At 36.5% G+C, this 23,507-nt stretch overlaps 2 protein-coding genes and 1 long non-coding RNA gene across 4 annotated transcripts in view; 2 read left to right on the top strand and 1 right to left on the bottom strand.

Moving 5' to 3' along the window:
* The first annotated feature begins 717 nt into the window (after nucleotides 1-717).
* Nucleotides 718-6,848, top strand: LOC132149716 (uncharacterized). The gene is made up of 4 exons (XM_059559126.1): nucleotides 718-862; nucleotides 1,195-1,521; nucleotides 1,624-1,929; nucleotides 6,648-6,848. Exons 1-4 carry the CDS (start codon nucleotides 802-804, stop codon nucleotides 6,695-6,697), a joined length of 744 nt encoding a protein of 247 aa, XP_059415109.1. The 5' UTR covers nucleotides 718-801; the 3' UTR covers nucleotides 6,698-6,848.
* A 37-nt stretch (nucleotides 6,849-6,885) lies between these two features.
* On the top strand, nucleotides 6,886-7,635 carry LOC132149725 (uncharacterized). Its single transcript, XR_009435054.1, has 3 exons — nucleotides 6,886-7,036; nucleotides 7,157-7,225; nucleotides 7,390-7,635. It is a non-coding gene; the product is annotated as an uncharacterized LOC132149725 (long non-coding RNA).
* An 8,419-nt stretch (nucleotides 7,636-16,054) lies between these two features.
* The window catches only part of LOC132149697 (uncharacterized), a 39,449-nt gene continuing 31,996 nt past the window's right edge, over nucleotides 16,055-23,507 (bottom strand). Inside the window, exons 10-17 of one of the 2 annotated variants that reach the window (XM_059559097.1) lie at nucleotides 22,335-22,418; nucleotides 21,107-21,205; nucleotides 20,912-20,995; nucleotides 18,128-18,223; nucleotides 17,451-17,549; nucleotides 17,115-17,143; nucleotides 16,478-16,534; nucleotides 16,055-16,350 (exon numbers count right to left, since the gene is read on the bottom strand). In XM_059559097.1, coding sequence (XP_059415080.1) covers nucleotides 16,183-16,350; nucleotides 16,478-16,534; nucleotides 17,115-17,143; nucleotides 17,451-17,549; nucleotides 18,128-18,223; nucleotides 20,912-20,995; nucleotides 21,107-21,205; nucleotides 22,335-22,418 — 716 coding nt within the window. In that variant the 3' untranslated portion in view covers nucleotides 16,055-16,182. The remainder of the gene's footprint in view (nucleotides 16,351-16,477; nucleotides 16,535-17,114; nucleotides 17,144-17,450; nucleotides 17,550-18,127; nucleotides 18,224-20,911; nucleotides 20,996-21,106; nucleotides 21,206-22,334; nucleotides 22,419-23,507) is intronic. The other variant, XM_059559098.1, reaches the window with a different exon arrangement.

The raw sequence follows: 23,507 nt of genomic DNA on the forward strand, positions 1-23,507 counted from the left end.
CAAATAATATGTCATTTCTAAGTAAATGTACTTACATAAGAAAGTGGTTGGGCTTTGTGCCATCAAATTTGTCAATGTGTTAAACAAAAATGGTTTTGCCAAAAGTTCAACCAATGATTTAGGAGGAGTTTAAAGTTAAAGTAGTTTGAAAAAGTAGATTTTGAAAGATTTTTCAAAATGGCCAACAGCTAGTTTTACTGACTGTGGCGTAATTGGTATTATTATTCTTAGTATGAGAGCAATAATAGGAAGACATTGATAGTGAATACCTTTTCAGTAACAAACCAGTTTTATTACTCATACTGTAATGATTTTATTCCTAGAATTTAGTAAGTTAGAGAAATCTGCTCAAAGAAAGAAGTGAAACTAACAGGAATGCACAGAATAGGCTGTAGATCAGGTTCAGAGTAAATGTGTGTGAGTCAGTGTGGTTAGCAATATTCAGCTGTCACACTAAAGAACATGTTTCATCATCGCTGTTGTGACATGTTAGTGGTTATGGTTAGATTTACACAGTTCATTAGAAACACAGGAGGAGCAGAGCTCAACACAACGCGGGCATCAGTCAGTGCTCGGCTCTTGGAGGAAAAGTTTGACCCGTTGAGGTGGAAGCAGAAAGACTAAACTTAGCTGATCTCAGTTCTCCATTACGACTGGCATAATGTTACTAGCTACTTTAGCAGCATTTCAACACTGTAGATTTCTGTAGATCAGAGGAAGTGAATAAACAGGAAGAGCTGATAGTATTTAAAGAAAGAGTTGAGATCATATACTGAAGAGAAAGACTAAGAGAAAGAGAAAATGTCTGATAATAATCATCTGTGTCTGCTGGGACTGATCTTTCTCTCTTCACTTCTCACAGGTAAAGATATCTGTGTTTTCTCTTCAAGACACTCAGTAGAATCAGACTGAGAAAGAGTTCATTTGAACACGATCAGTTTATTCTTGTGTTTCATACATTACATACTGGATTATTCCTGAACGCACTAAAACTAGACAAACATCTGATGCTGAGTTAATTTCATATTGAGAGTGTGTTTGTGAACAGCTCTCTGATGAAGAACAATTGTTTATTCTGAGTGTGTTGTTTGCATTAAATGATAAAAATACCATATGATCTGAATCTTCTGCAATTTATGCTGACATTAATATAATTAATAGTATACTGATCAGTCACATGTTCTTGTGTTTCAGGTGTCAGTGGAGTGGATGATGATCATGTGTTCATCAGTTCTGGTGAAGATGTCCGTCTGCCCTGTAATAATGCTCTTCATGACTGTACATCAACTACATGGCTCTATAACAGATTCAGTCATTCAGAAGCAGTTGAACTGATTCATTTAGGGAGAAAGAAAGACACAGAGAGTCATGAGAGACTGAGTCTGGGGTCTGACTGCTCTCTGAACATCAGGAACATCTCAACAGAAGATTCTGGATCTTACATCTGTCAACAATGGACTGGTGAGAAGAGAGACCAACAACAAGAACCTGATGCTCGTGTTTATCTGCATGTTCTTCATGGTAATTTATTATTATGTGATCAATTTAAAAAGGGTAAATTCTTGATTTAATCTCTCATGATGATTGAAGAGTGTGTGATGTATGTGTTATTCTGTGTTTCAGTCTCATCCTCACACACTGAGATCAGTGCAGGTCTCTCTGTGACTCTCTTCTGTCAGCTGTATTCATATCATCGAGTCTCTTGTGATGATTCGGTCAGTTCTGAGAGAATTGATCTGTTCTGGGTGAATCAGGCTGGTGTTAAACTGAGATCAGACTCCAGATATCAGATATCATCCTCATCAGATCACTGTATCATCTCTCTGAATACAACACTCCTGAATGAAGATCACAACAGAGAGTGGAGATGTGAAGTTACTCACAGAGATCAAGTCAAGAGCTCAGTCACATACACTGTCAAGAGTTCAGGTGAGAAAACATCTCATCAATCAGTTTTAGAGTCTCATAATGTCAGTATCATTAAGAACTGTTAGTGTCACTGAAGCAGAACAAACCAAGAAACAAAAGCTTCTTTCAGTCTGACAGAAGAAACTCAAAGCACTGCTGCAAACTAATGAACTGCAGTCGAGTTTAACAGTCCAGAACCTGCTGCTGGGAATAATGAACAAATTGAGACTTGACAGCAAAAAAATTAATAAATTAAAAATTAAAAATAATTACAATAATAAAAATAATATTTAAAAATAACATTTTGAGACAATATATTTCACTGAGAGGAGTACCTAACTTAACTCTAGCTGATTGAGCCATCTCTAGCATCTGGCTGATGTATGTTATGCCAGAAAAATACATTAGATGTCAGAGTGTCAATCAACAGCACTTGTCACAATGCTTCTTCTAACATGGATGTCAGAAACAGAAATCACCCCTGCCATGTGAGCCCTTTTTGGTCAAATTTTGCCAGGTAAGCTTATTTTTTGACTTATTACACTGTAAGAGCCCTAACTTTACAAAATTGTGTTACTTGGTGCCATGAAAAAACTTTAGTATGTTTTTAATAAATTTTATTTAAAACAAAAACTTGCACAACCAAACGGTTGATTTGTCACTTTATGGTAAAGTTAGAAAAGCTATGCTAATGTTTTCAGATCATCCATTTCTGCAGTCAGAATGTACAATTTGCTGAGAAATATAAAGTTCTGATCATTCATAGCTATGAATATGACACAGCTCTTGTTATTTTTTCATTAATATAATGAGATAATTTCATTTTTTTTTTCTTTTTTTGAAGTAAATTTAATAAATTCATAGAATTAATGTGTGGAAATCATAATTATCAGAGGCAATTACTTATTAAATGACAAATGCTGATGTACTAACATCACTTGTGATAGATGTAATGTTTTTTTTACAATTACTAGATGGATGTCAACCGTTTCTATTATACAAGAACTTAAGAACTTAAACTTAATGTGTGTCAGACATAGGGAGACATACTAAACGTGCAGTGCTGGGTGTACTTCATCTAGAGGTTAGAGATCCACTGCAATAGAGGATCTGGATTATCAACCTGTCTGAGAAGAGGTAGCTAGTGACAGTTCTTTTGAGTCCCTGGATGAAGATGATTCTCCCTCAACTAGCACATCCTCTACTAAGCTTCCATTTTAGAAGAGAAGAAAAGGCAAACACACTCCAAAAAAAAACGGTTTCCTTGAAGGAGCCAGAGGACACCCTTGGCTCAAAACTTACACTGTACCGGATTGCTGGTTTACAAAGAAATGTTCATTTATCTGCAAAAAGAAAGAAATGAAATCCTGTTGCGCTACCACACTTGACGACGTGTTTCTTGAATCATAAAAGCTTAAAATGCCATTATATTACTATCTTTTGCTATCTTTTGCTCATTTCCTGTGTTAAAATGAAAACCTGAAATATTTTATGGCATACTTCAATAAATAAAGAAGATTCCATATACAAAACTATTTTATTTAGATTTTTTTTTTTTATAAATTAGTATTATAGTTCAAATTTTCTGATCTTTATAGTATGTGTATGAAATCCAGCATTTTTACCGATAAGTGACATATCAACCATTTGGTAGAGGCGGATATTACTAAAATTATGGGATGTGTTGGAAAAAAAAATACACTGAGTGTGGAGACTAGCGACATAAGAAGACAAGAAATGCTGATGGTGGGGCAGTTAAAGGGATAATATTAATAACAACAAAATATTATTGACATAATCTACAGCAGGGTTTTTCAAACTTTTAGGAACCAGGGACTGAAATTTTCCCAGGGACCCTCAAAATTATAACAGTGTTTCAGACTAAAGTAAATCTGGTGGGAGAGTTTAACATAAAATGCTTGTTTTATTAGTTTAAACAGTCTTATTGTATTTACACAATGCTGTTTTCTTTTCTTTTTTTCGAAAAATAAGTCGCACCAGATCAAACTTGCGTTGTTGAGAGAGAAAAACCTGTATAAAACAATAACAAACTGATTTTAAGCCAGACTGATCTGCTCTCGGTCCTGTCATTCGTTGTAAGTCATTTACGTGAATGAATTGTTAGTCACAATGTAATAACTGGGGGCTAAACTATTATTTATTATGTACAGAAGGCTATGCGCTGGTCTCGTGTCCCAATATACACTTATAATGGCAATTTAGCTTTTTCATAGTGACTCTTAATTTCATAATGCGTATAGATCCAAAGGTTAGACCTGCTTGATTCGTGAGTTTGGTCCTAGTCTTGTATTTATTCCTCAGGATCTCCAGGACAGGGTCTGGACAACCGTTTCAGATGTAGCCTAATGTGTGGAAAATATCACAATCATATTTATCATGTTTCAGTGTTTTACACTGCTCTATCCTCTGTTACTTGTGTAAAAATGACAAGCTGGCTGTGCCAATGAACCCCGGCCCAAGACATTAGATGAACTAGCTTATACCTTTTAAAATGATCATACTAGACTTAAATGGAGTATTGTGAGTTTGTGAAATACTTTTTACAGAAATACAGTTTTGGCCAGAATAACCCGTTCTCCTTCCCTATTCTGCTTCCTTTGTGAAACAGTTCACAGTAAAGTTTTGGTCTGTTAACCCTTTACTGGCAAACAGAAAGAATGAAAGAGAGAAAGAGTCAAAGAGATAAAGAGAGAAAGACAGAAAGAATGAAAGAAAGAGAGACAGAGTGAAAAAGAAATAGAGTGAAAGCAAGCAAACATTAAGCAAACTATTTCATAATGCTTTGTCTGTCAGTGACGGTTATCTTTATTAATATTAAAATAATAAGTAAAAATCCATATCATTAGCATTTTAAATAGTAAGAAAAGGGTTAACAGATCAAAACTGTTCTGAGCATGACAGTCTAGCATGACCCGACTAGATGACCATTGATTGTTATTCACTGGTTTAGCCTGTTTGTCTTTATTACACATGAAAAAGAGGAACGAGCAACGAGACAGACTGAAACATGATCAAATGTGATAGTGAAGGATTTCACAAATCAGGCTACAAGTGATTTAGTATTGTCTCAGACACCATATTTGTTGGAAATGGCCATCAACCGTGAAGAATGCCTGCTTTTCACATCCCTGACCAGTGGATATACTGAAGGTTTTACAGACAAGACTGTGAAAAAAATCATAAATCAAGCAGGTCAAGATGACACTGGCTTCAGTCTCCTATGTGTGCAACTTTTGCAGTTATAGACGGTTTCAACGGCAACAACATAAACAAATGTTACTGCGCATGCGCGCTTTTTTGGACCTAACTTAACTTCCGGTAGACTTCCAAATAGAATCAATAACAACAGCCAAGTCCCTCTAGAGTAGATATTTTTTGATAACAAACAAAATATGTTTGCCGCGTGGATCAGGCGTACTTAATGAAAATGCAAATTCATTCTTTGGCAGCAGGAGATGTTTTAAAGCATAGACATAAAGCGCGAGAAATAGAGGTTTCCGCAGTAACAGCTGTAAACAAAGCAGAGGCGGTACGCTCACACGCTGCTTTATCAGGCATTAACACGCAAGTCTTCTTTCAGAAATACAGCGATATATAAACACCTGTGCCTCGTTTTGATATTTAAACATATAAATGTAAGGAATTATTATTATTAAACGTGCAGTAGTAACGTTACTCATGTTTATTCAGCGAAGCCTTTTTGAAAATCGATCAGTTTTAAAATTGTGGCGAGTCTCCAAAAATAAATAAATGTATGGGAAACACATCCCGCAGCACAACCACCTGACCCCAACTTCAGTGTACTCATCACCTTGACTTTAACTGCGTTTGTAGAAGGCACTGCAGCCAGACCGATGTACACAACACAGACCGGACGTTAACTTAGGGCCAGGCGCGTGCGCCCGATGAAACCGTCTATACGCATTATAAAATAAACAGTCACTGTGCAACAACACATATTATAAAGCGGATAGTTCCGGTCCTTGATTCTGATTGGTTGAGCCGCATTCAAAGCTGTTGTAAATTACAACACAAACATACACCTTTGTTTACTTCTGTGTGTTGCTCGGCAACCACTTTGTTACAACCACAACTGATTCTGAGGAGCTACATTGTTTGGTGGAAGAATACAGTTGTTATTAATATCATTACACTTTATATGCTCTTTTTTATTTTGTGAAACCTTACTACGTATATGGAATAACCATTTTATAAAACCAATAAGCCCCGTGAAGCCATGGTTTACAGTGAATTTATCACACCTAAGGGTGTTTACTGATCTTCGCGTCGTGCCTATCAACGCCCCTCAGCTGTTATAAATTCACTGTAAACCACGGCTTCACGGGGCTTAATGCTATATTTTGGAACAGAAGACTGCAACACCTGAGTTCACAAGTCTTTGACAGCGCACTGCAGATTCATATCCAAGAGAAATCTGATTATCAAACCATAAACTTTGTTCTGAAACCCTCAGTGAAAAATGACATGACACAGACATGAGAAATACAGCTATAAAAACCTTGAAATGCCTGCTTTAGAGTGTTTACGTCTGGCTCAATTGTCATTATGTGCATCATATAAGTGACAATAAGGGATGTAAATCAGCACATTTCGGATGATTTCTTTTTTTTAATGGGGGGGTATGGTATAGGGGACTGCACTTTGAAGATCCCCATTCTATCGTGTGATGCATCTGAACTAACATTCATCTTTTACAGCTCAAGCTGATTCAACGCCAGAACTATCTTCTACAGAAGGTAATGCATAAAACATTAATGAAATATGTCAGTCACTTATCATCTTTGACTATAATAGAGATCAATCATCCCGTCTCTGACTATGTCTCTTCTTCAGTCGCAGTGATTTCTGTGTCTGTCGCTGTGATCGCTGTTCTTCTGGCTGCTGTTCTCTGGCTGATCTGGAGAAAAACAGCGGTGGTGAGTTCGGTAATGCCAGTGATTTAGATCTGATTTCTGTCTTTAGAGCTCAATAAAGTGACATTCGTGCAGTTTTAACTGTTTGTTGTCTGAAGGTTAAAGACGAGAATGATGATAAAAGGACGTATGAGACGATCAACATGGACACTCCTGCTGCTGCGAGAGAGCATGTGAGTCAAATAAAGCATAAGACATTCAGTCCTCCTCTATACTGTGACTGAGTGAACGCTTCAGTGTTATCTGATATATTACAGTATCAGATATGTCTGTTCTGTGTGTTAACTGTGCAGGAGCGGACAGATGATGTGACTTACTCTGAAGTCTCCTCTACCAGTAAAAAGCCTGTGAAATCACTCAAAGTGAGTAGATAGCAGCTCTTTCCCTTGTTCTTCATCACTGTCTGCTTCTCTCATCCATACGCTGCTGAGATGTAGCTCTGAATCTGAATCTCTGATAAAAACGCTCTTATAACATGTGTCCATGGTTCAAACACTGACGGAGAAACTCTGTGCTGTTCTTCCAGGATCATAATGACACAGTGACTTACGCTGCCATCAGATGAACAGAATATGAAGCACAGGATGAACTTTACAAGAACAAGAGCTTCACAAATAGACATTCATTAAGCAGATCACTGCATGAGCTCCTCGTATCAGCAGCAGACGAGACGTTTTCCACGACTGCTGAGATTCAGGGCTCTGCTGTTTGGAAGAATTAGACATGTGTATGTCTACGAACAGAACTTTTATGTCAGATAGTTGTTGAATTCAAAATCAAAGTCCTATAAAAATGTTTTTTTTCATATTCTTTAACTAAATGCAGTAGAAACTACTCTTTCTTTCAGCATGCGTATAGGCTGTTTTATGAAGAAAAAGTTATCAGGTCAGAGCCGGATTTACCTCTTCTTGCGATATCAAAAGAAGTTAATATATAATATTACCACAGAAAAGAAACACCATTACAGCGTTCTCGATCACAGTAAGTGACAAGTTGTTCAGCTTTCATTCAGTCACTGAAGATCGAATGTAGTCCTTACTCTCGTTGCTGATTCCAAAATGATATTTTAGAGCAAATAAAAGACGCTTAAACTACTGATATGCAGAATAATGCCGTTATTTGAGAGAGAGAGAGAGAATAAAAATTTGAACACACCTTTATTACAATTCAAAACACAGTACATAATTAACCCTTACATTCAAACCTCAAAATACAAAAACCAAAACAAATGAACAGCACACAAAGATTAAACAAATTGCAAACTCTAAATCCTCATCAATAGAGCCCTTTTATAACACCAAATTGTTTCAAAACACATACTTTCTCCCATAGCCTTATAATACCGGAAATCAATCAAAATTCTAGATTTCACCAGGTTAAAAAACACAATTTATAAATTTCTACTAAAATCTTGTTCAATGTCTTGTTCAACACTTTGAGTGAAAAAGTCTCATCAAAATGATTAAATAAAGCAGTTAAAACTTCAAACAGTGAATCAAGCCTAGTGGAAAACAAACATGTGTGAAATACAGTCTCCCTCTGGAAACAAAAAGGATATTTATCACTGCTACCTGGGTTTATAATAGAAACAAGAGCATTCACAGCTATAGCGCCATGAAGGATTGTCTATTGTAGGTCTCCTACCTTATTTGACAACGTGGTTTGTACAAAGCTCTCCATTCTGGTTTAATATTCTCTCCTAAATGGATAACAGTGTGCCAAGGAGTATCAACTCTATTGTGCAAAATAATAATAATAATAATAATAATAATAATCTTAAGTGTCTTCACACAACTCTTCTAAACAGTTTTCCCAGATACAGAATTAGGCCCCAATAAAAACAAGATACCGTCTTGTAAAAACACCTTTACTCTCATTAAAATCAGGAAAATATATAGTATAAATCTGTATAATCATTACAATTTGGGGCTGTTAACCCTTCAGTATGTTCACCCATCCATTTAACTTGTTCGGGTATAAGTGCTGACTTCCACTTTTCAAACAATTTTGCCATTACGCATTCACTTTACCTCCAGACATCTGGTGACAGCATCAACATTCTCAAAGGTCAAACCAGCCAGTTTGAACAAATGTTAAATGTCAGCCTTTGAATAAATTAAATCCTAAAGGCCGCTATTCTGCTTTGCACATGCTTTAAACCTTGTCCTCCTTCCTCTTTGGGGAGGTACAAAACAGATGTAGGTATAGAGTGCATCTCATCCCAAAAGAAGTCTATTTAAAATGATTGCAGTCTTGGCAGTAGATCTCGTGGAGGATCCACACAAATTAATCGATGCCGAAGTGCAGATGCAATTAGGTTGTTGATGATCAATATCCGTCCCTTGTATGACAATTTAGGGAGCAAAAACTTCCATTTAACAAGCGACCTTTGACCTTTTCACTCTTGGACCCGTTTACTTTTGTGGCAGAAATCTCTTTAAAATCCTTCAAATTTTCCAACAACATATTCATGTCTCTCTGCCCATTAATTAAAACATCATCAGCATATACAGACAGTTTAAATACATTTGTACAGTTCGGAATAGATAATCCCATAGTTTTTCTCTTATTCTGATTAAGAGTGGTTCAGTGGCTGAAGTATACAACATGCCAGATAAGTGCAGCCTTGCCTGATACCTCTGAAGACCTTAAAAGAGGCAAATAAATCACCATTAATATTTAAAACACATTAAACTTCATTATACAAAACTTTTAGCATGGACAGAAAATCATTATTAAAACCAAAAGCTGTTAATGTGTTCCACAAATATGTGTACTCCACCCTGTCAAAGGATTGTTCTTGTTCAAGAGACACTAGGCCAGCATCTTTTACCAGCATCTAAAATATCTCAGATGAAGGAGATATATATATATATTTTTTTAATTTAATTGTTTTATTGCTCCATGGTAAAAACACAAAACATTTCATTTTCTTCTTTAGATAATTTAAATTCCCATGTGCAAAAGGGAACAGAAAGAAGATTAAATCTTATAATATCTGTCCCCTATTCCAAAAACAAAATAAAAAATAACCTTGGTTACGCAACTTACAGCCAAAATTACACTGACAAAAACAATGTTGGTTTAAATATCAGCATTCATGCAGTATAATAAATCAGGCAATGCCCTAACAACAAATCAACATGTAATCCAATACATATACAATACACCAAAAAACAAACAAAACAAAAACCAAAAACATAGACCTCACCATATTAATACTGACTGAATATACTCTGTTTATACTTATACTTAAACTGTCCAATATTACTACAACTTTTAAGATTTTCATGCAATGAGTTCCACAATTTTACTCCAATAACTGAGCGGCACATTTGTTTTATTGTTGTACGTGCATTATACCTTCTCCTACTGAACTCTTTTTCTAACTGAAAAAGGTGTTGTATTTTCTCTGGTAAGATTTTATGTCTTGCTTTAAATAAAATTATTAGTGTTTGAAACTTAACCAAATCTTCTAACTTTAATATTCTGGATTTAACAAATAATTTGCTTGTATGTTCTCGGTAGTTGACTTTATGAATAATTCTTATAGCTCTCTTCTGTAAAATAGATAAAGGTTTTATATTTGTCTGATATGTGTTCCCCCAGACTTCTATACAATAAATAAAATATGGTACGATGAGTGAACTATATAGTATTTTCATTGTTTTATTATTTAATAACTCCTTCACTTTGTTTAAAACAAAAATATTTTGGGAGATTTTTCTTTTAATGTGTGTTATGTGAGGTTTCCATGATAGCTTATCATCCATAATTACACCAAGAAAACGAAACTCAAACACTCTCTCAATATCAACTCCATCTATGGATAAAGCAACAGGTTCATTTATTTTCCTATTTCCAAAGACCATGAATTTTGTCTTCTCTAAATTCAACGACAACTTATTTATATCAAACCATTTCTTCAATTTTGTCATTTCATATTCAATGGATTCTACTAGTTCCTGTATATTATTTCCAGAGCTGAAGAAATTAGTATCATCTGCAAATAAAACAAACTGTAATAATTTGGAAACATCACAAATGTCATTAATATATAAAAGAAAAAGTTTTCTTTTATATTATCAAATATCATTTAAATCACCTTTCTTGGGCAATATTTGTAAGAACTGCTCTTCTGCAACTTAAAGTTAACTGTCCATTCACCAAACTTTCATTGAGTCCAAACTCACTTCCGCCCAAAAAGTCCTATAAAATTCAACTGGCAGGCCATCAATACCAGGCACTTTATTACATTGAGGCAAATTTTCAAAAAAGACATTCACGTCTGACTCATCCAGAAAGAGCTCACTCTTATGTAGTTATCAATAAAAACCAATGGCTCTATTTCTTACTTTGAATGGGTCCGATAACAACACCCCAGTCTCAGAACTTGTATGTGGACATCACAGTGTGTTTGACCATTACATCTGCTGCTGGTATTACCACCAATCCTGCCTATCTGTGTACTTATATATAATTCTTTAGGTAGTTTTGTCCTGAGGTGTGTTACCATACTTAATTTCATTTACGTATATTTACAAATGATTGCTCTTTTGTTGATTTTGATTGCTTCTATTGGTTTGGATAGAAGTGTCTGCTAAATGACTAAATGTAAATGTGTGTTGGGTCGGGCGAGGGAGGGTAGGGTAGCTTTTTATTAATTTATTATGGTTTAATAGTTGTCAATTATGTTTTTTTTTCCTTTAATACTATGTTTTTGTACACTTTACCAACATTATATCATAAAAAACTGAATTACAAAAATAAATCTAGTGTTTTGCACACATTTGCAGAGTTCAGCTCAAATTCACCTGAAGCAGCTCAGTGTCTTTAGGATGACTGAAACCTCCGGCTGCTGTCTTATTCAGCAAGGACTTCTAATCGCAGCGTTTGCACATGAAGGAACCTCATGAAACTGATTTAGGACAGACTTCTGAAGCAGCGTAACGAGTTTTGATAATAATTAAACAACTATTTATTCACTATAATACTGATTACTCGCTAGAACTGACATCAAAAGTGCAAAAGGTTGGTCATAAATATACATTTACACTCGAACTGATAACCAAACACAACTTTTAGACGCCATCTTTATTGTTTAGCTCAACCGTCATGGAATGGAACGCACAGGATTGTGGGATACCAAAGGCAGCGAAGGATAAATCTATGCTGCCTTTAAAAATCAAATCAGATATATATCAGGAGACAGGAAGTGAAGCTAACTTTAGACTCGGGGACGTGCCTTGATGCCTTCCTGTCTGGTTGTGTGTACATTCATTTCTCTGAATCACACTCGCACACATTTGATAAATGATCTCAAAAGATCAAATGAATGACGGTTCCTGTGCAACATTTTATAAACGAGGCCGCAGAAACACAACAACTACAAAATACAGCCAGCTTTTATGAAATCAACTGATAATAAAAGAAGACATTAAATCTCTCAAGATCTCAACAAAGGAACGTCACAAACACCACCAGCTTCACTTTTTACAAACCAGTTTGACTTCATTTCTTTCTTACGTGTAACAAAAGTTCTTATTGAGAGTTAACAGAGGTTTTATAGAGTCTCAGACATGCAGAGTGATGATCATAATGTGCAGGTGATCTACTAAAAACACAGACACAAAGTGGCATCATTTATTAAAATACTCTCCTAACATTAGTTTGCATCTGAAAGGTAAACTCCTACAACTACATGTGCATTAAGATCAGACTGTTTGTGTTAGTGTCGTCATGATCAGTGTTGTACGATATACCAGTTTTAGTGTTAGTAGATCTGTCCCATAATGTCTTTTATCTTCAATTTATTTCATTAATGCTGTGGCTGTAGTTATTGTGTTTCTGTTCATGTTCAGTGATTTTGCTTGTTATCATCAGATGCCTTCAATTAAACTCAATTAATCACTTAATTATCTAATTAACTCCATCACTGATTCAGTGTTGATTCAGAGACAGTGAAGTAAAGGTCCAGTTGAAGAGAGAACACAGACAGAGTCAGGATTTACACGTGTTTATGTTTGTTTATTTACACATATCATCACTAAATTGCTCCTGGATCGTTAGAAGTCACTCTTGCAGGATGTTTTGACACTTTCTTTATTCCTGGCAGTGTTTTTGAGCATGGATCCACACATGGATGATGGTCTCAGGATGCTTCACTGTTGGCAAAATACAGGACGCATGGTAGCGTTCACCTTTTCTTCTCTGAACAATCGATTTTCCAGATATCCAAAACTAAAAAAATATATCACAAACGCTCCCTTCTGACTGTTTATATATATATATATATATATATAGTAGTGACCCCAACACCCAGGAGCTTGTGGATGTTGAGTTGTTCATGGACTCTGGACAACATCCCTGTCATTAAGACCCGCCTGAAGACGAAAATGCTGCTAATATCAGCAAGACGTACATATAAGCAGGTTAATAATAATCATGTGCTTGAATATGATACTTCCACAAACACATATATATTTATATGTTATTCAACTGCTAAACTAATGTGATTTGTTATTTTTCTTCTGGCAGAAGAAGAGATCTGGAACTGAAACTGCTCCGAATCCTCAAAGTACACAGCCCTCTCTTGAAGAAAGTCTCTTGGCAGTCTTTCTAAAACCAATTTGGCCTCTTCTGCTTTGCCTGCGCAACAAGAAGATGTCGTGGAGGCAGAGTTAAACAGTTACCTGTGACCCTCATTGACAGTGAAGTATAGTCTGTTAAGCACTGGAGGTAATATACTGACTTGCTCTCGCCGATCCTTAAATCCTGCTAAAGAGGATCTGCTGGTTCTCCTGGCAAAAGACCTGTGACGTGAAGTGACATTCAGCCATGTATGGTGACCCATACTCAGAATTAGTGCTCTGCATTTAACCCATCCAACGTGCACACACTCAGCAGTGAACACACACACACACTGTGAACACACACCCGGAGCAGTGAACACACACACACACAGTGAACACACACCCGGAGCAGTGAACACACACACACACAGTGAACACACACCCGGAGCAGTGAACACACACACCGTGAACACACACACACACACCGTGAACACACACACACAGTGAACACACACACAGACACACACACACCGTGAACACACACACACAGTGAACACACACACAGACACACACACACCGTGAACACACACACACAGTGAACACACACACAGACACACACACACCGTGAACACACACACACACACAGTGAACACACACCCGGAGCAGTGAACACACACACACAGTGAACACACACCCGGAGCAGTGAACACACACACACACAGTGAACACACACCCGGAGCAGTGAACACACACACACACACAGTGAACACACACCCGGAGCAGTGAACACACACACACACAGTGAACACACACCCGGAGCAGTGAACACACACACACACTGTGAACACACACCCGGAGCAGTGAACACACACACACACACTGTGAACACACACCCGGAGCAGTGTTCATCATTTCTGCTGTGGCGTCCGGGGAGCAGTTGGGGGTTCAGTGTCTTGCTAAAGGACACCTCAGTCGTGGTATTACCAGCCCGAGACTCAAACCCACAACCCTAGGATTAGGAGTCAAACTCTGTAACCACTAGGCCACGACATTTTTATTTAAAATGAAACGTGTTTTTTGTTATTGTTGTTTTTTTCTGCAAACTACACTTTAGTTTGTGTGATAGTTTGTGGCCTAATGGTTATAGAGTTGGACTTGTAACTCGAAGGTCGCAGGTTCGAGTCTTGGTGCTGGCAGGAGTTGTAGGTGGGGAGGAGTTAATGAACAGCACTCTCTTCCTCCCTCAATACTCATGACTGAAGTGTCCTTGAAGTGAACCCCCAGTTACTCCCCGGGCGCTGGATCTATAGCTGCCCACTGCTCCGGGTGTGTGTGTGTTCACTGTGTGTGTGTGTGTGTGTGTGTGTTCACTGCTGTGTGTGTGCACTAGGATGGGTTAAATGCAGAGCACCAATTCAGAGTATGGGTCACCATACATGGCAAATGTCATGACTTTCACTTTAATACATGTTTGTAAGGCTGGAAGTTACTTCTGTGATTCTAGTTCTTAACTAAAACAGTTATTCATATCAGTTCATGCATCATTTAATTTCATCGCAATATGTAGGCCTGGACAACAGAAAAGAACAGTTTAATCTATCTAATAATGATTCATTGCTTGTATTTGTTGAATAATACAGAACATAAAGAACTTTTTTTAAATCACATATTAAATTGCATTCGCAATATTGGTAAAAATTAGAAATAAAATCGCAATTAGATTATATTCCGAAATTGTTCAGCTCTATTGATAAGCGCTTGGAACCATTATTTCAAAACAGATGATTCGCAAAGGTTTTGATGCTTCATGAAGCAGTGCTTCAAAACTGGCCAAGGGCCTAAAATAAGAGCAGGTTTGGTTATAGAGAGTGCTAGAGGTGCTAAGTGTCCTCAAACTAAAGTTCTGCTCGCTCACGAATCCTCTCAGAGGTGGAGAAGTGTCACCGCTCTGGAAACATGTTCGCTCATCACAATTATTACACTTATCTTGTTCAGCTCTGGTTTTGCAGTCTATCTATACTTCAGAGCGTGTAGATTAGTGTCATTTTCAGCCAAACCAAGTTAGAGACTCCAAATTTGCTGATTAAAGTTCAGACTGTCCTCGATCAAATTACATTAATACATTAATGTCCCACAAGCAGTTGGATGGTCTGCCACAGACTCAAGAGCAGAAGAAGAAGAAGAAACAGATACAATAAACACATACAGTAGTTATCTGAGCTCCTCCAGTGTTTGACCCTAACTCTAGTCCAGCTGTTCTCATGAGTCCATCTGAGACGAAGTTAAAATAATAACAGTCCATGTGTCCTAATGTTTTACTCTTCAGGACAGAGTCATAATGAAGGATCTGAGTGGTCATCTGAAGCTGTAGATGTTCAGTCTTAGTGTTTCTGATGTATGACAGACATCATGATCCTGAATTGTGATCTCTGTGATCTTGAGACTCCAGCATCAATCCACAGACGTGTTTATTAAAGTTAATATTATAACACTGATTTCTCTCTGTTGATCTTAAAGGAGTCTCAGTCTCAGTTCTACTGCTGAAGTTGGTTTACTGCAAGAATTAGTTATAAAAGCAAATCCCTATTACATCAATATAAAGAACACGTGCAATAGCAGTTAAACATCCTGCTTATATCTTGAGCAAGCACACATTAAATAACGGCCTCAATAACAGATGAAGAATGAGACTGAACTCTTAAATCTCAGATGAAAGCCCCTCACAAGTGTTTTTCTCTGACTGTGGATTATGATTGTGAAACCACTGAATCCGGCTGAGCTTCCTCCGTCCCGTCGCTCCTGCTGTTCTCCTGGTTTTGTGTGTTCAGTAGAGGATTCATCTCATGTGACTCTGCTGGGTTCTGGTTCTGGTTCTGGTTCTGGTTCGATCCAGTGGCTGAATCTGCTGTTGCATTCTGGAGTCAGAATCAGACAGACTTTAACATGTGTTCTTCAGCAGCAGTGATTAATAAATGAAGGAAACAGAAGCAGTGATCTACAGTCATCTCTGTGCTTCTGGAGAACAGTGATTCTGACACTAACCTGAGATTCCTGATTGTGTGATCCAGCATCTGCAGCTCGACAAGACTTCATTGCCTTCTGTGTTCAAGACAAGACAGTTCATTCACACACACCTTCACTAAACATGCTTCTGCTTTTCAGACAGTTGTTTAAAGGTGCAGTCAGTTACTTTGTCCACATTTAAAAAGGTTTATATTTAACGTAAATAATAGCACATTCTATAAATCCAATTGAACTGGTGTATAGTCCTCTCAGAACCCTCTCCAGCTGTTAAAAGTACTTTTTATTCATATAAATTGTGCTTCATTTTACTCCGTTAAATGTCCAAGTGTCTAGTCATTTCCCTGCAAATGTAATTGAGTAAAAGTACAGGTATTTTATTTCAATAAAACTCAAGTGAAGTGAAATTTCCCCAAAACAGTCCTTCAGTAATGAAGCAGAATTAATTCACAGATTATTATAGAGTTTGTGTAATCAGTTCATCACAGGTGACAATAGAAATGTGAATAGAGCAGGTCTATTTCCACAGTGACGTCTGTAAGCAGAAACTGATGTGTGTTTGTATGAAGTATTTAAAGACTCAGAGAAACATTAAATCACCAAGAGCACCATTAACTCACTGCAGGAGAATGAATCACATCTGGTTTCTGATACTCACCGTACAAGACTGCAGACATGGTGTGATCCCTGTGAGGAAAGAGATTTACAGCATCATTCAGATCTGATCAGATTCAAACACATCAAACTCAATAACAGACCAGTCTCAGAACGAATCAAATAAACCCTCAGATGTCCGTCTGCATACATGAGAATGAGTTTAACTGTGTGTCGAGTGAGTGATGAAGATGAAGCGCTTCAGATCAGTTCAGAAATGACTGAACAAACAGCATCACTGAGTCACAATCATTATAAAAACAATAGAAATATCTCTTAAAGGAAAATGAAAATCCCAAAACACCTGAAGTGAATGTATTTAATGTTCAGTTATACTCACAGGGTTCAAATACCATTAAAATCATCAGAATTAAAGTGAAGAGTAATTCAGAGGAGAAGACGCTGATCCTCATGTCTCCCATCGCTCCTTCACCATTAACTGAAGATGACAATAAACAAGTGTTTTATATATCATATTCACCACAAACAGCATGATTAGCTGATGACACTGATTATTAGGCTGGGGACACACTACACGATTAGCTGAAACATCCTAAGACTGACCGATAAACCTAACCATTGTGTATCATGTGCACGCCAAAGTCCATTTCTGACAGAAAACACTCTTTCATGAGATCGAAATATCCTTATCCATCTGACACAAAACTAAATATATAAACTGTAACTACATAATCAATAACTATTGATTATGTTCATAGTTATATTAGTTATGAAGAAAATTCATCATGAAGAATAGCTCATTTGTTATGAAATTCATTTAAAAATTCTTAACTTTTAAGAAAAAGTTAAAAGTCAAGAAGAATTCTTGATATCATCATTACAAAGAGAGAAATCACTGACGTCATCAAGGCTATTTTAATTTATTTGAGTGTAGATAAAAAACGAATAGTCTTAAAACAGAGCCCAGACACGATCTGTCCTCAGTTTATAATAATCATTAATATGCAGATGTATGAGTGTAATTGTGTAGTGTGTGATGAGCAAGTGTTCATTCACCTGTTTTGAGGATCAGTTCAATCATCAGAGCAACAGAGTTCAGTAACACAACACCGACTGATCCAAACACATACACAGCTGCGAAACGAGGAGGATCTGGAAGATCAAATCATACAGTTCAATATCAGCAGCATTACATACAATTTAACCACTTTAATAACACAAGGTATTTGATATCCACATCTTTCTAAAGTTGAGTCTTGGTCTGTTTGGAGTTTGATTTGAGGCATTGATTATCATCAGGACAGAAGTGCTTCAGGAAGATAATGAGAACTAATAAATCATACAGACAATATTCTGCAGAATAATAGGGTTTTTCATCATTCAGTTGTTCATTGAGAGAAGTTGAATAAAACATAACAATATTCATACACAAACACACCCTCATATTTCACAGACACGTTTGTGTTTGATTGAGGAAACATTACAGTGAAATATCAGCTTGATTTCATGAAAATCATCATCACAACAACAGATTTAAAGCTTCGCTGGGATAGAAAACGCTGAATAACTTAACTACACTTTAAAAACACCTGTGAAGTTTTACAGTAAAAATACAGTAAAAATAATTACAGTAAAAATAAAAATAAGTTTTACAGTAAAAAATAAAAATAGTAAAAAACTTCATCTTAAAATATATCCAGGATTTATGGATTTGTCTTAAATGAGAAACCTGTGTTTCATTAACTGCTATAATGTTAATATTCCAGCCTCCTGAAGACTAAAAATCTGTTCTGTTCATGTATGATACACTGACAAGAGTTACTGATGAATCAAAGCTCATCACAAACTGATGAGGAAATATTAATATACAGAAGCTGCATTATTCGCACAAATAATAAACACACACAGCACTGAAATAGTGCAGTTAACATTAACATAAGATATAACATGATGTCCTTATGCTCATAACTTATGAGAAAAAAACAAAAACAAACTGTGTATGTTAAGTGAAATTACTGTTAAGTGTTTTTACTGTAGCATTATTACAGTCCTTTACTGTTACAAACATGATCATATTTTACATTGTGGAGACTCAATCTCTGTTCAGAGGAGTGAAGAGAATAAACGAGAGCTGATAGTGAAATCATGACAGTGAGAAGATGATCAGAGCAGATGATTTATACTGTACCGCATGACTGAAATGATTTATACCGTACCCCATGACTGAAATGATTTATACCGTACCCCATGACTGAAATGATTTATACTGTACCCCATGACTGAAATGATTTATACTGTACCCCATGACTGAAATCATTTATACTGTACCCCATGACTGAAATGATTTATACTGTACCCCATGACTGAAATGATTTATACCGTACCCCATGACTGAAATGATTTATACCGTACCCCATGACTGAAATGATTTATACCGTACCCCATGACTGAAATGATTTATACCGTACCCCATGACTGAAATGATTTATACCGTACCCCATGACTGAAATGATTTATACCGTACCCCATGACTGAAATGATTTATACCGTGCCCCATGACTGAAATGATTTATACCGTACCCCATGACTGAAATGATTTATACCGTGCCCCATGACTGAAATGATTTATACTGTATCGCATGACTGAAATGATTTATACTGTACCCCATGACTGAAATGATTTATACCGTACCCCATGACTGAAATGATTTATACCGTACCCCATGACTGAAATGATTTATACCGTACCCCATGACTGAAATGATTTATACCGTGCCCCATGACTGAAATGATTTATACCGTACCCCATGACTGAAATGATTTATACCGTACCCCATGACTGAAATGATTTATACCGTACCCCATGACTGAAATGATTTATACCGTGCCCCATGACTGAAATGATTTATACCGTACCCCATGACTGAAATGATTTATACCGTACCCCATGACTGAAATGATTTATACCGTACCCCATGACTGAAATGATTTATACTGTACCCCATGACTGAAATGATTTATACCGTGCCCCATGACTGAAATGATTTATACCGTGCCCCATGACTGAAATGATTTATACTGTACCCCATGACTGAAATGATTTATACTGTACCCCATGACTGAAATCATTTATACTGTACCCCATGACTGAAATGATTTATACTGTGCCCCATGACTGAAATGATTTATACTGTACCCCATGACTGAAATGATTTATACTGTACCGCATGACTGAAATGATTTATACCGTACCGCATGACTGAAATGATTTATACCGTACCGCATGACTGAAATGATTTATACCGTACCCCATGACTGAAATGATTTATACTGTACCGCATGACTGAAATGATTTATACCGTACCGCATGACTGAAATGATTTATACTGTACCGCATGACTGAAATGATTTATACCGTACCGCATGACTGAAATGATTTATACTGTACCGCATGACTGAAATGATTTATACCGTACCGCATGACTGAAATGATTTATACCGTACCGCATGACTGAAATGATTTATACCGTACCGCATGACTGAAATGATTTATACCGTACCCCATGACTGAAATGATTTATACTGTACCGCATGACTGAAATGATTTATACCGTACCGCATGACTGAAATGATTTATACCGTGCCCCATGACTGAAATGATTTATACCGTGCCCCATGACTGAAATGATTTATACTGTACCCCATGACTGAAATGATTTATACTGTACCGCATGACTGAAATGATTTATACCGTACCGCATGACTGAAATGATTTATACCGTACCGCATGACTGAAATGATTTATACTGTGCCCCATGACTGAAATGATTTATACTGTACCCCATGACTGAAATGACCATGTGAAGTTGACCAGTGCCCAGAGCGTCTGGAGAAACACAATCACACAGACCCATCCGACACGATCTAAACACCAACAAACACATCAGCTTCAGCAAGAGTTCATCACTGATAAACACTGCACTGTAGCACACATGTAAAATGATTCAGTTCATGATATATATCATATTATCATACCCTTTTCATTTTCCAGAGCTGTGATATAGAAATAGACCAATACAGCATTGATCAGCATCATGAGAATTAACCACACTGATCTCATGAGCGCAGGTGAACCTGAAAAACAGCTTTAATATTACTACATATGAACAATATTATAATATTAATATTATCTGTACTTTAGTGTTTCTTCAGTGATATCATCAGAGCTGGGTAGAAACTGATTACAGAAATCATCTAACTACTGATGAACACAATCATATTTATCTGAATTATCACTCAGTATCTTATTTAACCGTCTGTTTTAATGTCTATGGAAGGCATTTCTCTTTCAAACATTAAAATACACAAATTCACATTATTTCTTCTGTACATATAATGCAGGGATTCCCAAATGTATATTTGTCTGTCATCTGAACATCTTTCATCTGATATATTTACTTAAAGTACCTGAGATTTGAAAATGAATATTTCATAATTAAGTAACACATTTGCTTGTGTATTTGCACACTGGTTACATGCAGGAAAACAAATGAAATCATTCATTTTTTAGGAAGTGTTTTATTTCTTTTTATGTTATTTTAAAATTATTTATTTTAATTTGACATTTGTATGATTTAATTAATGATTAACTTCTCATAAACTCACAAACCTCCAGCAGTTCTTCACAAACCGCAGCTTGGGAAACCTTGAAGTAATGTGATGTTTAATCCACTTCATGTTTATTTCAGCGAATGGATTATATTTTCTTTCTTTTTGTTTTTTATATCAATATGGTGCAAGATTATCATGTTTAAAACAATCTGATGAGTGATAAGATCAAAAAATATCTAAAACTAATCAAACGTAATCGGATCATATTTCCTGAAATGTGTAACATTACTTTACAAACTACAACTTGTGTGTGTGTGTGTAATCTGGAATCAGTCACAGATTAGAGTTTGTGAGTAATCTGCCCAGCTCTGTGTGTAATATTATATAAAAACTGCACATCTGTGATTAAAACTGACTGAATAATGTTTAAAACACCTCACAAATGCTCAAAACAGCTGAACACAGATTATTACATCTGAAATCACTGGAAGTATTTCCACTCTCATTTAACCCTTCACTCAACATCTGTGAAGATGAGAAATACATAATGACTAACAGAGAGCATTAATGAATTAGATATTGATCAGATTATGATGTCATGAGTTATTTGTGTTTATATCAGGGATCAGATCAGAATTCATCAAACACTTACAGCCCATCCGTTGACCACATACTGCGTTCCAGTTATATCTCGTCACTGTGGTAAACACTGGTAAAACTGCAACAATGATGAATCCTGCAAACAGAAGAGTGAATATATTAATACAGACACTGAGATTAGATTAAGATTATATTAATGCAGATATTAAGATTATATTACGATTATATTAATGCAGAGACTGATCTTCACTGACAGACACAGTAACACATTCACATCCCATCAGAGTCTGTCAGTGATTATCATCAGTTATTATATCATCACTCATCATATTTACAGTGTGTTTCCACACTCATCTGAGAACAGCACTTCACTGATGCACAAGAGAGCACATATAATAACAGAAAGATGCGTCTCTGTGACACAAACCTGACCATGTTGTCAGTAAGAGTGTGAAAGATCTCCTGCAGCTCTGTACATCATTAATATAATAACAGATCCTTCATATCTCAGAGCATTCACTGTCTGAAACTAACACTAACACACAGTGTAACACCACACAGATGAGCTGAAAACAGCACGAGAAGCAGAAACGCTTTCACTCACACTACAGAAGACATAAGTCTAGCTGTGAAAGATAGAAATAACTGGATAATAAAACTGGATAATAATTGTTCTGATCAAGACTGTCTAGCAATGTGCAAACAGCTCAAAAGATCCTTCTTTACTGTCAAACACTCAAACATTACACACACACTCAGAACCAAAAACACAATATACCCAGAAACAGCTGAAAATAATCAAGAAGTCATCAATGCAAACAGATTCTGGGGCAACTGGACAAACCTGAAAAAATCAACTGAACATGAAGAACCTGAGTTTCCTCAATCCCTGGGAAACTCAAACCCAGTGTTATCTGTCTCTAAAAGAGTAGAGTATGTCAGACTCTCTGTACGCAGTGACAGAAGTCAAACTGAGAGGCACCTCGAGCAGAACAGACTCATGACAGAGAGACACAGTCCACACAGACATCTAAACATGTGTTCATCTGTCACAGCACCAGTGATCAGCTCCAGCAGTGCTCTTTCATACTCTATTACACTCTATAATAGAGAGGGGGTTTTAACATTAACCTGGACATCAGAGTGAATCTTTTGTGCTAATCAAATCAGCTTGTTTCTTCTGTTCTCACTTCAATTCAGTTCAGTCTGTTTTATAAAGTCTTTA

The sequence above is a fragment of the Carassius carassius genome, chromosome 9 (assembly GCF_963082965.1).
Source record: "Carassius carassius chromosome 9, fCarCar2.1, whole genome shotgun sequence".
NCBI classification, from domain to species: domain Eukaryota; kingdom Metazoa; phylum Chordata; class Actinopteri; order Cypriniformes; family Cyprinidae; genus Carassius; species Carassius carassius.